The sequence below is a fragment of the Syngnathus floridae genome, chromosome 10 (assembly GCF_059516105.1).
Source record: "Syngnathus floridae isolate MCC-2025c chromosome 10, RoL_Sflo_1.0, whole genome shotgun sequence".
NCBI classification, from domain to species: domain Eukaryota; kingdom Metazoa; phylum Chordata; class Actinopteri; order Syngnathiformes; family Syngnathidae; genus Syngnathus; species Syngnathus floridae.
The window spans coordinates 132,762-145,622 of NC_142422.1; the positions used below are offsets into that span (position 1 = coordinate 132,762).

Genomic DNA, 12,861 nt, shown 5'->3' on the forward strand with positions numbered 1-12,861 from the left:
AGTCAATGTTCTGAATGTATTTGGACTCAGACATTTAACGTAAAATAGATGTTCAAAGAAAGAGCTGTAATCTCGGTTTAAAATTAGGGTTACGAATAATATGCAGCGATGGTGTATGTAAAACATTTTTATTTCCAATCTTTACAGATGTATCACTAGACATTACCCAAAGACTAAAAAGGTGGGACGCTGCACGTATCTGTAACAAGTACATTTTCTAGTTACATAATGCAAAAAGGTGTACAAGCATAAATGTGAAACACAAGAAAGAAAAAAAAAGCTAATGAAGTTTAACTGACAACCTGTCTGAATTTTATAACTAAAGTATGATATACCTGGCCCCCAGGGAGAATATTTGACAAAGTCACTTGTATTATGTGAGGGGAAACAAAAAAAACCACACAAACACAAGGAGGTGGAGTTACACTTTTGAGAAATAAAACAGTACCTTCCCATATTATGTACATAGCCGCTGCAGCGTTTCACAGGAAACCCATGAGTTCTCATGATAGAAACGTAATATTTACAGGGCTAGAGGGGTACTGTTTCAAAGTAGAAAAGTTAACTTAAAAGCAAATGAATCAATGCATACAAATTGGTGATGGAAGTGTGTTGTTGTTGTTGGTTTTTTATATATATAAATATAACTGTTAACATTCTTTTGTTTGAACTAAGTGAATACAGCAAGAGTCCACCTAAAGTACAGTAAAATAATTTTCAAACATCCAAAAACCTTCCCAACTAACCAACCCCACCTTTCATCTTGGTTGGGGGTGTATGAGGAAAAAACATATAAAAAAAAAAAAAAAAAAATCAAAGCTGCTCATTAAAAAAAAAAAGATGTCTGTGGCAATCAGTGTTTTTTTCCTCTGTCAATGTTTAAATAAGGTGGAATCGTGGTCCAGCGGAGGCGACGATGTCACTGTAAGGCTCCGTCTGGGTGACTTCAATAGCTTGCTGCTTCTTGAGGACCAGGAAACTGTAGAACTTAGCGGCTGCCTGCTTCTTGTTGTTGTTTCGGCATAAGTCGAGCAGGCTGACCGAGTCTGCTCCAGTTTTTGCCATGACGCGCTGCACGGGCAATCACATGTTAGCAAAGTCATCAACACGAGCGCCCCCCAATCAGATGTGTACAATGTCAGAACCCGAGCGGCCCCCAATTCCACGTGTACAATGTCAGAAACCTTGGCGACGACTGGGGGATCTAGATCCATGTTAAAACAAATCACGCCAACCCACCGCTGTTTTTTCACCAATATTGTACGTCTTTTTCGGCTTAGCACTGCACTTAGCCATGTGACCATCTCAGTGGTGTACAATTGTTCACAAAAATCTCTTAAAGGAGTCATTGGCTAGCTTCTGGGAATAATAGAAATGCACAATACTGATGTCAGAGACATGGGCTTTAGGTAAAGATGGTTACAAAATAAGAATTTACATTTGCGCCAACCGGATTATCAATGGAACGAAACCGCCCGTTGTTGAGAATCAATTTAACTGGTTAAAAGGCTACAAAAATGATTGGAACCAGCCACGAATGATTTTGTACCTGAAGCCCGTGTAGCATCTGTTGAGTTCTCTTGTTCCATCGCTTCTCTTCCTGGTCCTGGTCTCCAGCCTGACCTTCTTCGTCCTAATCAAGACAACACAAAATAATCAGGTTGACAAAAAGAATCCCTCTCGCATTGCCACGGCTTGAATGGTGTTTTCTGTTTTGTTGTAAAGCACTTTGGGCACCAGTTGGCTCTATAAATATAATTGGATTTGATAGAGCTCTGAAAGTTATGTGAGATGGACTGATTGCGGTTGGAAGGGTATACGTCGAACCTCTTCTTCGTCGCTCTCATCCTTCTTGTCTTTGCTCTTCTCTCCGATGAGGTCCAGTTCAGGAACAAGCTGCGTGAGGTTGACGGTGGTCTCCTCCGGGGGGAGGTCAACCTGCGGCATGTCCAGCCTCTGAGACAAGGCCGAGCGCTCGGCCAGCTGTTGTGGCTGCTGCTGTTCTAAGGCGGCCATCTGAAAGGGTCGAGAAGCCATGCTCAGTCCAAATCCCTCACATTGTGTTCCAAAATAATAGGCGGAGATTTTTCTTTTCCAAAACTCACAGGCCCGACGGCACTCTCCTTTTCGAGGGTCTTGCGTTTGACGCCGCGAGGAGTGGAGGGAGGCGGCATGACCGTCTCATCCAGGGCTGTCCTGCTGCCTTCCATTGCAGAGGCAGCCAGCAAACTGGGTTCTTCCATGATAGTCTGATCTATACGGTGAACGGGGGACAGCTGTATCGGCTAACTACTCATCTAGAATTGTGGATTAGCCCCCAAAGGTCATCTTACCGATGACATCTCTGTGTTGACCCATGACATCCTCCCTGGGCACCTCTGGGTTCTCCAGCTCTTTGAGGAATTCATCCAAACTGTCTGCTTCGCCACCCTTTCTCCTTTTCCTGAGCTCATCTGGCACCAGAGGTGTCAGACAGCGTGTGAACATCTAAATGCAGAGAATATTAGCAAAGTAAAGTGGTTGTTCAAAAAAACATATACAGCATTAGTTAGACAGTGCCACCAAAACAGTTCTGATCAATTATGCACAAACGCATTTTGAAGACGCGTACGAGGCCGGAAAGGAAAGGAAAGGAAAGGAAAGGAAAGGAAAGGAAAGGAAAGGAAAGGAAAGGAAAGGAAAGGAAAGGAAAGGAAAGGAAAGGAAAGGAAAGGAAAGGAAAGGAAAGGAAAGGAAAGGAAGGGAGGAAAGAAAGGGAGGAAAGGAAGAACACCGCTGACTTTCTCATTCCGTTCCTTAAATGTCACTACATGGGCAGCAGATCAATGAAAGATGGAACTTGAAAAATGTCCTTTCAAGCGCTTGAAAGGCATGTGGTGGCAAATGACAATTTGCTTTCTTGTGTCAAATGACAATTCGGCTTGCTCTCAAAAACACACGCTCACCCACCCAAGGCCATTTTGGGAAAGTGCACAACAAAGTTTTCACTTGAATGGGCAACACCCCTTACCTTAAGCAGCCTGGCATTCCAGAGAGGCTGAGCGGGAAGAGAGAAGAGCTTCTCTACTCCCCCAGTCTCCTTCCACATCATCAGCTTTTTAGTGGGAGGGGCCAGGTCCAGCGTGGTCACAATATCCGAGTAGTCAGAGAGTTGGGCTCTGATGGTTTTACTGTCCAATTCCTTCACGCTGTCTACGATCAGCTTCCTCTTACGCTTGGCCTTGGTCTCTTTCACTGAAGAGGAGTTGAGACAAAAATCAACCACTTTCTATCGTCTGCAGCATCGTTATGCTGTTGACCAAAACCATTTTCAATTCAGATCAGAAAGCGGGTACAAAATATTTGACTAACCAGTGATGTCGATGGGCTCCAGTGCAAACGCTTCTTCCTCATTATGAACAAGAGTGGTCTGTTCCGTCTGGTCAGCCATGGCCGGCAGCGGCTCTGCCGGCCCCGAGTCCGGGCTGTCTGGACCCGCTAGACGTTGTGAAAGGGGAATGAGGATGAGGCCCAGCCATGGTACACCGCTACTCACAATTCCATTGTCATTTTTGACACAATCTTTAGCCATGGTACACCGCGACTCACAATTCCATTCTCATTTTTGACACAATCTTTAGCTCGACAGCAAGTACTTACGTGATTGGAGGTTGTCGAAATCATCCTCATCGTCTCCGTGATCTGGAGGCATCATGACACTCCCGGTGATGGCCGGAGGGTCGTCAAAAATGCCACCGCCGTCTTCAGAGCTAAGTAGCTTATCCACTGAAAGAAAGATGTCAAAATCACCCCTTCCACATCAAGACTAACTAACAGGGGAGCTGCCTTTGGAGAGAGAGCTCACCTAACATTCCTCCGTCACTGTTGCCCAAGGAGGCGTCTCCAAAGTCATCATACTCCATGTGGTTGGATTTATCGGGCAGATTAGCCGGACCGGGCTCGGGCTCTAACAAAAGGTTGGAGGCCGTAGCACCGTGCATGATATCCTCCTCGAACGTGCTGGCGTCACGCATCATCTCCCGGTCGTCCATGCCAAAGTCAGCTGAGGAGAAAAGCAGGTCATGTGTAAATAAGGTTCTTTTGCTCTAACAAAACTACATTCCACTAAAATACAAAGGTGGAATCTTTTTTTTTACACGAGTAGCGCATCACTGTTATGACCTACCAAAGTCATTGTCTTGCAAAAGGCTGAGATTGCCAACATCCTCTCTCATGGTAATCTCCTCAACTCTGCTCTGGTTCAGAGTGAACTGCTGGGCCACGTCAATGTCACTGCGCACAGGACAACAGATGGCGCAAAATGAGCGGAGACAACTATTCTCAGAATAGCAGCATTCTTATCTGTAGTTGCTTTTTCTAGATTGTGACGAGCATAAGCGTGAAGAGAAGACACCGACTTACTCCAGGTCAGGAAGTGGCTGGTCAAAGTCATGAAACTCTTCAGGTAAAGTGATGGCATTGTATGCTGCCTCTCTGTTTTCCTCAGGCAGATCCACCACACCTGGACACAAATCAAAGCAACAACGCTGAAACTCAGCACACGGCGAAAGGAAAGGAAAGGAAAGGAAAGGAAAGGAAAGGAAAGGAAAGGAAAGGAAAGGAAAGGAAAGGATTTTCGGGGCAAGTGGATGCAACCGTACCTGGCCTGAAAGCCATTTTGATTTTGATAAAAGCTTCATTGCAATCAGCCAGCAGGTACTTGGCCTTTCTGTGGTAGATTCTCACCACCCCGAGAAGTAAGTGACCTGATGTGCGCAACGCCATCTTCACCTATGAGCACAATACAAAAGAATGCGATATTCCAGAGAGAGAGGGCCTTTCACTGAACAGACTGAATAAAGTGGATTTGGTTGTCATGGTTACCTTGGGTGAGATGATGCTCTCCACACTGCTCTCCAAGTTGCATTCAAACACATGAGCCTTGGTCAGCTTCTTGTCCCAATGGGCCGCCAGCCAAATCTTGGCCAGCGGCCCACGCTTGCTGAGGACAAAGTGGGCGTAGAACATCGCCTCGGTTCCACTGCCTCACACACTGACAATGGCGTAGGCTCACCTGTTGAGCAAAATGTATTTCGTTCAACACAATATATGTGGTATTGCCGCTATTATTGGGACCTGGTCGGATTTAATCATTCCCAAAAAAAACCCAACAACCTACAAAAGGGGCATTTCAGATGTGTTCAACACATGCCATTGTGTGCAAAATGTGGACGTAATACTTAGAATTACTATTAGAAGCCCAGGAGAGACTGTTGTGAGATGGCAAACGGTAGATTGAGCAGAAATGTAATCATTCACAAGAACAACAGGCATGCTATTGGTGCAGACGAGTTACCGAACGGTAGATCGATTCAGAGAGCAGTCAAGACAAAAATGTAGACAATCGCGCCAGCAGCTATCTAATCGGCGCCATGATCGAAATTGTACGCCAAATAGCATTAGCATTCATTGCGCATTTGTGTGTGCTAGACGTTTTCAGCGTGGCTCTTCTGACGTCTTCTTCCCGAGTCCAAAGTGCATTTATTTCGAAACAACACTTTACCATCCTTACATTGCCATAAGTGATGTTCTAGCTAACGGCTAACGACTCCTCCTCGTAGCACGAAGGCCTGAATTAGTACTACCGTGCTTGCGTACTCGCCCCCCCACCCCCACCCCTCCAAAAAAAGAAAATGGCACAAAACAATACGCATCCAAGTGAGAACCCACTTACCGGCGGTACACCGCTAGATTGTGGAGTTCCACAGATGATGGTACTTCTCCCAGCGAATTTCTCCCCGTCGTACTCATTAAAACAGAAAAGATGGCGCCAGTCGCCTTCCTCCCGCTCACCGCTGCCCTTTTAAAATCCACAGGATGTTTACAGTCAAAAATGGCGGAGGAGGAGTTTCCTGAGGGGGAGGCAAGGCGCAGTGAGCACTTGCGGCCGACAGGGGGGGACCAAATCAAGTGAAAATGAAAAAGATTCCAACCAAATAGTTTATGGAGAAAAGAGTTCGATTAAAATAATCGTATTCATCCGTTTATTTGTTTCTTTTTTGTATTTATTTTATTCTATAGGGTTTCCATTTTTAGTCATTAGGCACTTTAATACGAGTTAGACAAACAATCACCAATTATGAGGCAAATACAAGTGAAAGAAGCAGCTTGAAACCCATTTTGGATCACATCTTTTTATTTAGACTTGCAAATGAAAAGGCTAGTGTTGAGGCACTGAGCATAATATGATCCGAAATATGGTGAAGGGCTTGTCACTGCTCTCCTCACCCACCCGGCCGGCCACTGTATGTGAAACAGTGGGTGGAGCACTGTATCATTATTAACAACAATAATAATCATCGTCGTCATCATCATCATCATCATCATAAAAAACACTAGAACTATAAAAACGCATCCAAAATAGTGTTATCCTCTTCATTCTTAAACGTTCAAGAACGTGTGCATAGTACTGTATACTGAGGGGAAGAGTTTCAGAACGCTGCAGTCGTATGTTACTATTTGGAGCACAAAAAAAAGCGTCCGATTCCAAGACGCTGGCTATTCCATTTCTGGTTCGTCAATTTTAGGTCTTCGGTGCCTTCAAATAGAGATGGCGCTGGATACTCTGCTACTGCCCAAACATGAGAGAGAGAGAGAGAGAGAGAGAGAGAGAGAGAGAGAGAGAGAGAGAGAGAAAAACAAAAGATACCATCCAGAGAAGACGAGGTGTGTGCCGTCTTCCGCTGCATCTTGCCGCGTCACCCCTCTCTCTCATCCGTATCTGCTTCTCCACTGATCCAACAGAAGAACCGGCGGACGGCCCCCGCTTTCTCAGCGACGTCCGGAGAGCAGGGGGCTCTGGAGGGTTACAGTCTCTCGATGTCCCTGTACTTCTTCCTCAGTATGGACACCTGGTCTTTAAAGAGGACCGGGTCGAGTCTCATCTGAGAATGAACCAGTGGCATGGTGCCAAACCAGTGGGCAAACTTGTTCATACAAGTCTGACGCTGAGCAAAATGGTCCGGGTCGGCCCAGCGGGAAGCCCGGGAGCTCTGACGAGATTGACAAAGACAGTCACGTGTTAATGGGATCCTTCAGCACACCTTGTTCGGAAAGAATATGCTGGCGAGGCTGTACAAATATCGGAATTGAATTGTGAATAAGCCGTCATTTGTCGAGAAACGCCATTGAAATTCAAAAATCGCTGTCCATACATTTTGGACACTTTGTTTGGAGCACAGTGGTGAAACGCATGCATGGTCTCATTGTCAGTGTTGTGATGAAATTGCAGCCAATTCAATTCCACTGCCTGTACTTCAAATTGTACATTCCGTGAGGTGGGGTGACGTCAAATTCATCCATTGAATTGAATTCTGAAATTTGCATAGCCCTGTTTGAGCGTCCGTCACCTGAGCCATCATGGTTTCCTTGTATTGTTTCTTCTGCGTCACTTTGATGGGGGGTAGCTTGGAGACAGAGGACACCAGGAAATTCATCAGAATATCCTCACAGTTTGACATCTGGTCCACCGTGCTCTTGAGACTAGCCGGAAGGTACGTCGTGTACAGGTAGTGGTAGTATCTGAGGACCATACGTACGGCTCGAAGAGAATCCAACAAAAAGTGCGGTGGGAGCGGCGATGAGGGCGGGACTAAGTACTTGTGATAGACGGCGGCTCCGGTCAGCACCATGGAGTAGTCGTTGGTCCATTTGGAGGTGTAGCCCCAACGCTCCTTGTCGCTATCCCAGAAGTGGCTGCGAGCCGGGTACCCGACGATACGATCGGGGAAACTTCGCCACACTGTGAAGGCGAATTCCACCTTGACAAGATGGAGGGAGGGAGGCATGAAGAAAACTTGTCAATGGCAGACACATTGGTATCAAAAATCCTTCAACACTTTGCAGTTGTGGGTGGCCTGACCTCTGCGGTGGAAAGCACAGCATCCTCGTCCAGACCGAGCACTGCGTCCGTGGGGATGATGTCATAGGGAAGGAAGCGGCTGCTGATAACCTGGTCAAATGAGGGGGATCTTTTTTGAACGGATGGCTCCTTTCTCCACAATTAAGGATACGAAAAGAAATAAACATACATGACGACTACAAGTAAAACTCAAATGTAAACACGAGAGGTTTAACGGAGTCAGAAGGTCAGGTCAAGGAGTTTTTGATGGTGGACAGACAGACAGACAGACAGGCTGGCGCAGGTGTGAAGCAGCCAGACTACGGATGCTCGTAAAAAGGAACGTGACAATATTCTGACTGCGTGTATCATTTGGATATGCCCCTTCAAGAATCAGAAGTGAAGATGCTGATAAGAAGGTTGGGAACTTTTTCAACTTCAATCGGATAGTTTTACCTTGTTTTCCCCCTCAATGACAATGACAGGAAGTGAGGTGACAGGCCAGCGGTGCTTGGCGGGAAGAGATTTGCCACAGTTCCACACAACTATCACCTGCACAAAGTATTGATTGGTTAAGTAAAATCAAGCCCGCTGAATCTCTTTACCTGCTCAGCCGAGACCACAAGCGCAATTGAAGTATGACGACGCGAATTCCCACACAACTCCAGAGGGAGTCATTTCAAAACACTTTTGAAGAAGAAATTTGCATCAAAATCCAACCGGAGCCGGGCCATTTTTTTTGCCTCCGCTTCCGTACCAAATTTCCACTTCCGAACCAATGGGAGTTTGCAAGTAGAGCTACCACTGAACCGTGTACAGGGGTAAGTGCCTACTCACACATATGGACGGTTGATGTTTCAGAAGGCGAAATTCATACTGAGGCCATATGAACATCGCCAATGATATTGCCATCTTTGCCTCACTCACCTGTGCACAGTACTGCGATTTGGCGACAGCTGTGAGCAGCTTCATGACTGGCTGGGACTGCGACACCAGTGGGCTCACTATGTGAATGACAGCTGTAAACTTGGGGGACGTCACCATTCCTGAAAAACACTCACCGTATGGCCATGAGAAAAGAAAGGAAGACACCCCATTCCAAGTACAGCGTAAGACGAGCGGACGGACCTATCTTGTTCTCAATAAATGCCAGAATAGAAAAAACAAGTCATAAGTTGTAATATTACTTCTTAGGGATCAAATTGAACAGACTAAAACATTCCCACCCCAAACAAATGATAAAAGTAACTCTGCAGCAGCTGGAGGGATTAGATTGAAAAAAAAAAAAAGTGGAGTTTGCACAATGTCTCCTTTAAAGGAGTACATCATTTCCATCAACGGCTGTCAAATTCAAGCTAGTGGTAGAGCGTCCGCCCTGACTGACACTGGAAGGTTGTGGGTTCAAACCCCGGCTGACTTTAAAAATGGGACCCATTTCCTCCCTGCTTGGCACTCAGCATGAAGGGATGGAATTGGGGGGTTAGATCGCCAAATGATTGCCGAGTGCGGCGGCACCGCTGCTGCTCACTGCTGCTCACTGCTCCCCTCTCCCCCAAAGGTTGAATCAAAATCACACGGGGATGGGTTCAATGCAGAGGACAAATATCACCACACCCAGATGTGTGTGTGTGTGTGCGATGATCATTGGGACTTTAACTTTAGTCCTTACCAAGCTTAGCGTAGTAGAAAGGGAAGTCTCCAAGGTAGGTGGAGTACTGGGGCAAGGCGGAAAGACCACCGGGCAGACTGTTCCACATGAGCTTACTTCTGGACTTGTGCTGAAGCACCCGGTCTTGGATGATCTGCACAGACAAGAAGGATTTTGTTGTGGGCCAATTATGGCTTCTATCTGAACAAATCGCAGGTCTTTGATGAAGATCACTTGAAATAAATAACACTGGACAGGATACAAAGAAATGATTTGTGCGGTCGTCTTTTTTAAAGGCGCTTTTATGCTTTCCTCTTATTTATGTCACGCAACATCTTCCTATAATAGCAAAGCCTTGAAATAAACTCCCACACATCCGATCCAATCCAGTGCGTCATGAAAACGACACGTTCCACATTGAACCCGTCCTCCGTTCAAGCATCCAAATGCGCACGTTTGATGACGAGATGCGCCCTCATATGTATTCTAGTGACCTAAAGGACTGGCATGCATGCATACATACCTCCAATGTGGTCAAAACTATTTTGTCCACAGAGTTGAAGTAGGCCTCCCAAAAGAATTGGGTATACTGCCTCAGGGAGAGAATCTTCTCCTGGTGAATGGAGCGAACCGTTGAGGGAACCTGCCATACAAGCACCGAGAAATGGGCTCCCAAACCAGGGGAAACGAAAGATTCTCCAGGTGATTGGCACGGCTGTCACCCATTCCATACACGTGAGTGAGTGAGTGAGTGAGTGAGTGAGTGAGTGAGTGAGTGAGTGAGTGAGTGAGTGAGTGAGTGAGTGAGTGAGTGAGTGAGTGAGTCTGACCTGAAGAAGTAGCCTTTCATCACCAATCACAGCGGCCGTCTTCCAGTCAATGATCTCGGAGAAAGGCAATTCCCAGCCATTACTTAGCGTCACCGGGACACAGGCTGCCTAGGAATGGAAAGAAACAAGAAACAAATGGAATTGAATAAATTGTGCTTGGCAATGAGTCGCTCCACTGCACGCGGCGGCCCATACGCTGATTTTTGACTTTGCAATTGGTGACATTGGGCTGCCTTCAGGAAATGATGTCGACATTTGTGAGCATTGGCTCGATTGAATTCAGGCTCTCATTGTTTGACCGAGGAGTTTGGATGTCAGAAGAAAAAGGGAGCAACGTGTGACTGACCTGCAACGCCTCTAAGAAGCGAAAAGAACCCAGCCGACGTCCTCGCGGAACAAGACAGAACGTGGAGTTGTAGAGCATCTCTCTGTAGTCATACCTGCGATATCAAGGTTGAATCTGGGGTCAAACCTCCAATTATATAAAAAAAACAGTCACACCAAAGACTTGTTCCATTTGACTGTTTTTTTTTTTTTTTTTTTAAGAACATACACACAACTTGACTTTTTTCAATACTAGAGACAAGGAAAGGATACTAAAGACAAGGAAAGATTCAATGATTCCAACTGGCCCTCACTTGTCATACTCTGCATTGTCTTTGTCACAGCGTGCATCTTTATGCTTGTGCCAGTCCTTCCCGTGCTTGCAAGTGGTGAGAAGGATCACGTCCTCGGCGTTATGCACATGATACAAGGCGTTCCTCGTGTCAGAGCCTATTCCGGTTAAATATCGCTTTCCCTTGAACACCAGCAAGTACTTCCTGAATGGGGGGATGGCGTTGTATTTGAGGTATCCCCGTTCCCCTCCTGTCCTGGGGTGTTCTTTTGAGAAAAGGGGGATGGATATATCGAATTTGGGCCGAAAGTTCTCTGTGCTGATGCTGGCCTTTGCCAACATGGCGAGGCCAATGTCGAAGCCCAGGTCTTCCGTGTAGTCGGGCCAGGTGCCGGAGTACAAGTTGAAGATGATGTGGTTTTTACCATGGTTCCATTGAGGAAGACTCTGGACTTTTGTTTTCAGGTTGTGCACGTATTGCGCTGACAGCTGGTCCCTGTCCAGCGTGTCCAAACCGAGGACAAACACACACGCCTGGCTTGGGTCCGGCGTGAAAAACCTGGAGCCTTCGATCGACGACAAAATGTTCTGGTAGCTCTCGGACATTTTCTCTCCCTTCTGCTGGGGATGGATGTAGACTTTGAAGCCATTTCTCTCACAAAGGGAGAAGTCAAAACAGGACTCCATTCTGCATGGCTTCTCAGAGAAAAGCTCAGGGACAGAGTCTCTCAGTCTCAGCTCATTCGCATCGTCCTTGGGGTCGCTGTAAGGTTCAACGACCCCCGCCGAGCGACGCCACCGTGCTCCGGGCAAAAAAGTACCCGCATCACGCCGGCTCAGACTTCGTCTGGAAAGTGGGACTTGGATACCCCCGAAACAAAATAGCAGGAGAAGACACGCGCCGGCAGAGACCAAAATTAAGTAACGTTTTTTGGCCTGCATGTGTTCTACAACGTGAGCCAAGATGTTCGGGGATAGATCAAGCCAAAGAGTCCCGACGCTTTACCAACGCTCGTGGGAGAGTTCCGCCGCCACCGGGTTGCAAGTTTGCCACCTTCTGCTTCAGATGCCTTTCGCAAGTCCGGGAACTGATCCAAAGCATGTGGGCGATTTCTAACATTCATTCCGTCCGGTTACCCCCGGCCGGCCGGCGGCGGCGGTACGAGCGGCATCAACGTACGGAGCGCTACCTTCAATTTTCAGCCTACAGTCTCCATTTCGACCATACAGCGGATATGACTTAAAAACCCAAAACGCAGCAAAACTCCCAAAACTTACGCGTACTTATGAACGAAAACCACCGAAGCCAGTGCTCGGTCGTGCATGCAGTCCTTGGAAACCCAACTATTTGCTCCTTTCGGACACGGGGACAACAAGCTAACATTGGAGCCTCCAAGGTTTAACATAACGCATTTCAAACGGAAGTTCCAAGAGAATTGCTAAGGCACATATTATGTCTTGTTTGGAGTTTGCTAACGTCACATGTTACGGTCAAACGACTCTGGCTGGCCACAAGCAACGAGCTCACACCATTCCCGGCCGGCCGGCCGGGGTTAGCCTGCTAGCTTTGTAAATAAACATCGAAGGAGCTTATCGTCCGTTTGGAAGTGAACACAGACTCGCTGACATCCCAAACACATGCCAACTTCTCCTCGGCTCCCCTCGTTGGTACAAAAGAATAGATTTCCCAATGATCTCTCACGTCCTTGACAGATTGAAATCAGCGTCTCTCATAGTCGTGAAACAAAAGTAAGTTGTACACTCAGCAGAGGCAAAGGACCGCCGCTGAACTTGAGGATGTGACGTTGCTCTGCCATAAAAGGTGCGTTACCTTTCTGCGGGAGCGCGTCTGAAACGGGTGACGTTTCGGTGGAGCGGTCCACAAAAC

The 12,861-nt window shown here is 46.8% G+C and overlaps 2 protein-coding genes across 2 annotated transcripts; both read right to left on the reverse strand.

Annotated features, from left to right (window-relative positions):
• Nucleotides 1-112: 112 nt before the first annotated feature.
• On the reverse strand, nucleotides 113-5,881 carry LOC148391473 (double-strand-break repair protein rad21 homolog A-like). The gene is made up of 14 exons (XM_088387220.1): nucleotides 5,714-5,881; nucleotides 4,864-5,053; nucleotides 4,641-4,770; nucleotides 4,402-4,501; nucleotides 4,166-4,272; nucleotides 3,845-4,042; nucleotides 3,640-3,765; nucleotides 3,352-3,477; nucleotides 3,011-3,234; nucleotides 2,334-2,487; nucleotides 2,106-2,254; nucleotides 1,828-2,016; nucleotides 1,550-1,633; nucleotides 113-1,071 (listed from the first exon to the last, which is right to left on the reverse strand). Exons 2-14 carry the CDS (start codon nucleotides 5,005-5,007, stop codon nucleotides 880-882), a joined length of 1,923 nt encoding a protein of 640 aa, XP_088243346.1. The 5' UTR covers nucleotides 5,008-5,053; nucleotides 5,714-5,881; the 3' UTR covers nucleotides 113-879.
• Nucleotides 5,882-6,157: 276 nt separating this feature from the next.
• Nucleotides 6,158-12,788, reverse strand: LOC148391474 (exostosin-1b-like). Its single transcript, XM_088386372.1, has 11 exons — nucleotides 10,996-12,788; nucleotides 10,704-10,797; nucleotides 10,358-10,465; nucleotides 10,051-10,170; nucleotides 9,549-9,681; nucleotides 8,807-8,925; nucleotides 8,336-8,431; nucleotides 7,901-7,990; nucleotides 7,639-7,799; nucleotides 7,389-7,560; nucleotides 6,158-7,031 (listed from the first exon to the last, which is right to left on the reverse strand). The coding sequence occupies exons 1-11, from the start codon at nucleotides 11,913-11,915 to the stop codon at nucleotides 6,846-6,848; spliced, it is 2,199 nt and encodes a 732-aa protein (XP_088242498.1). The 5' UTR covers nucleotides 11,916-12,788; the 3' UTR covers nucleotides 6,158-6,845.
• Between the last annotated feature and the right edge of the window lie 73 nt (nucleotides 12,789-12,861).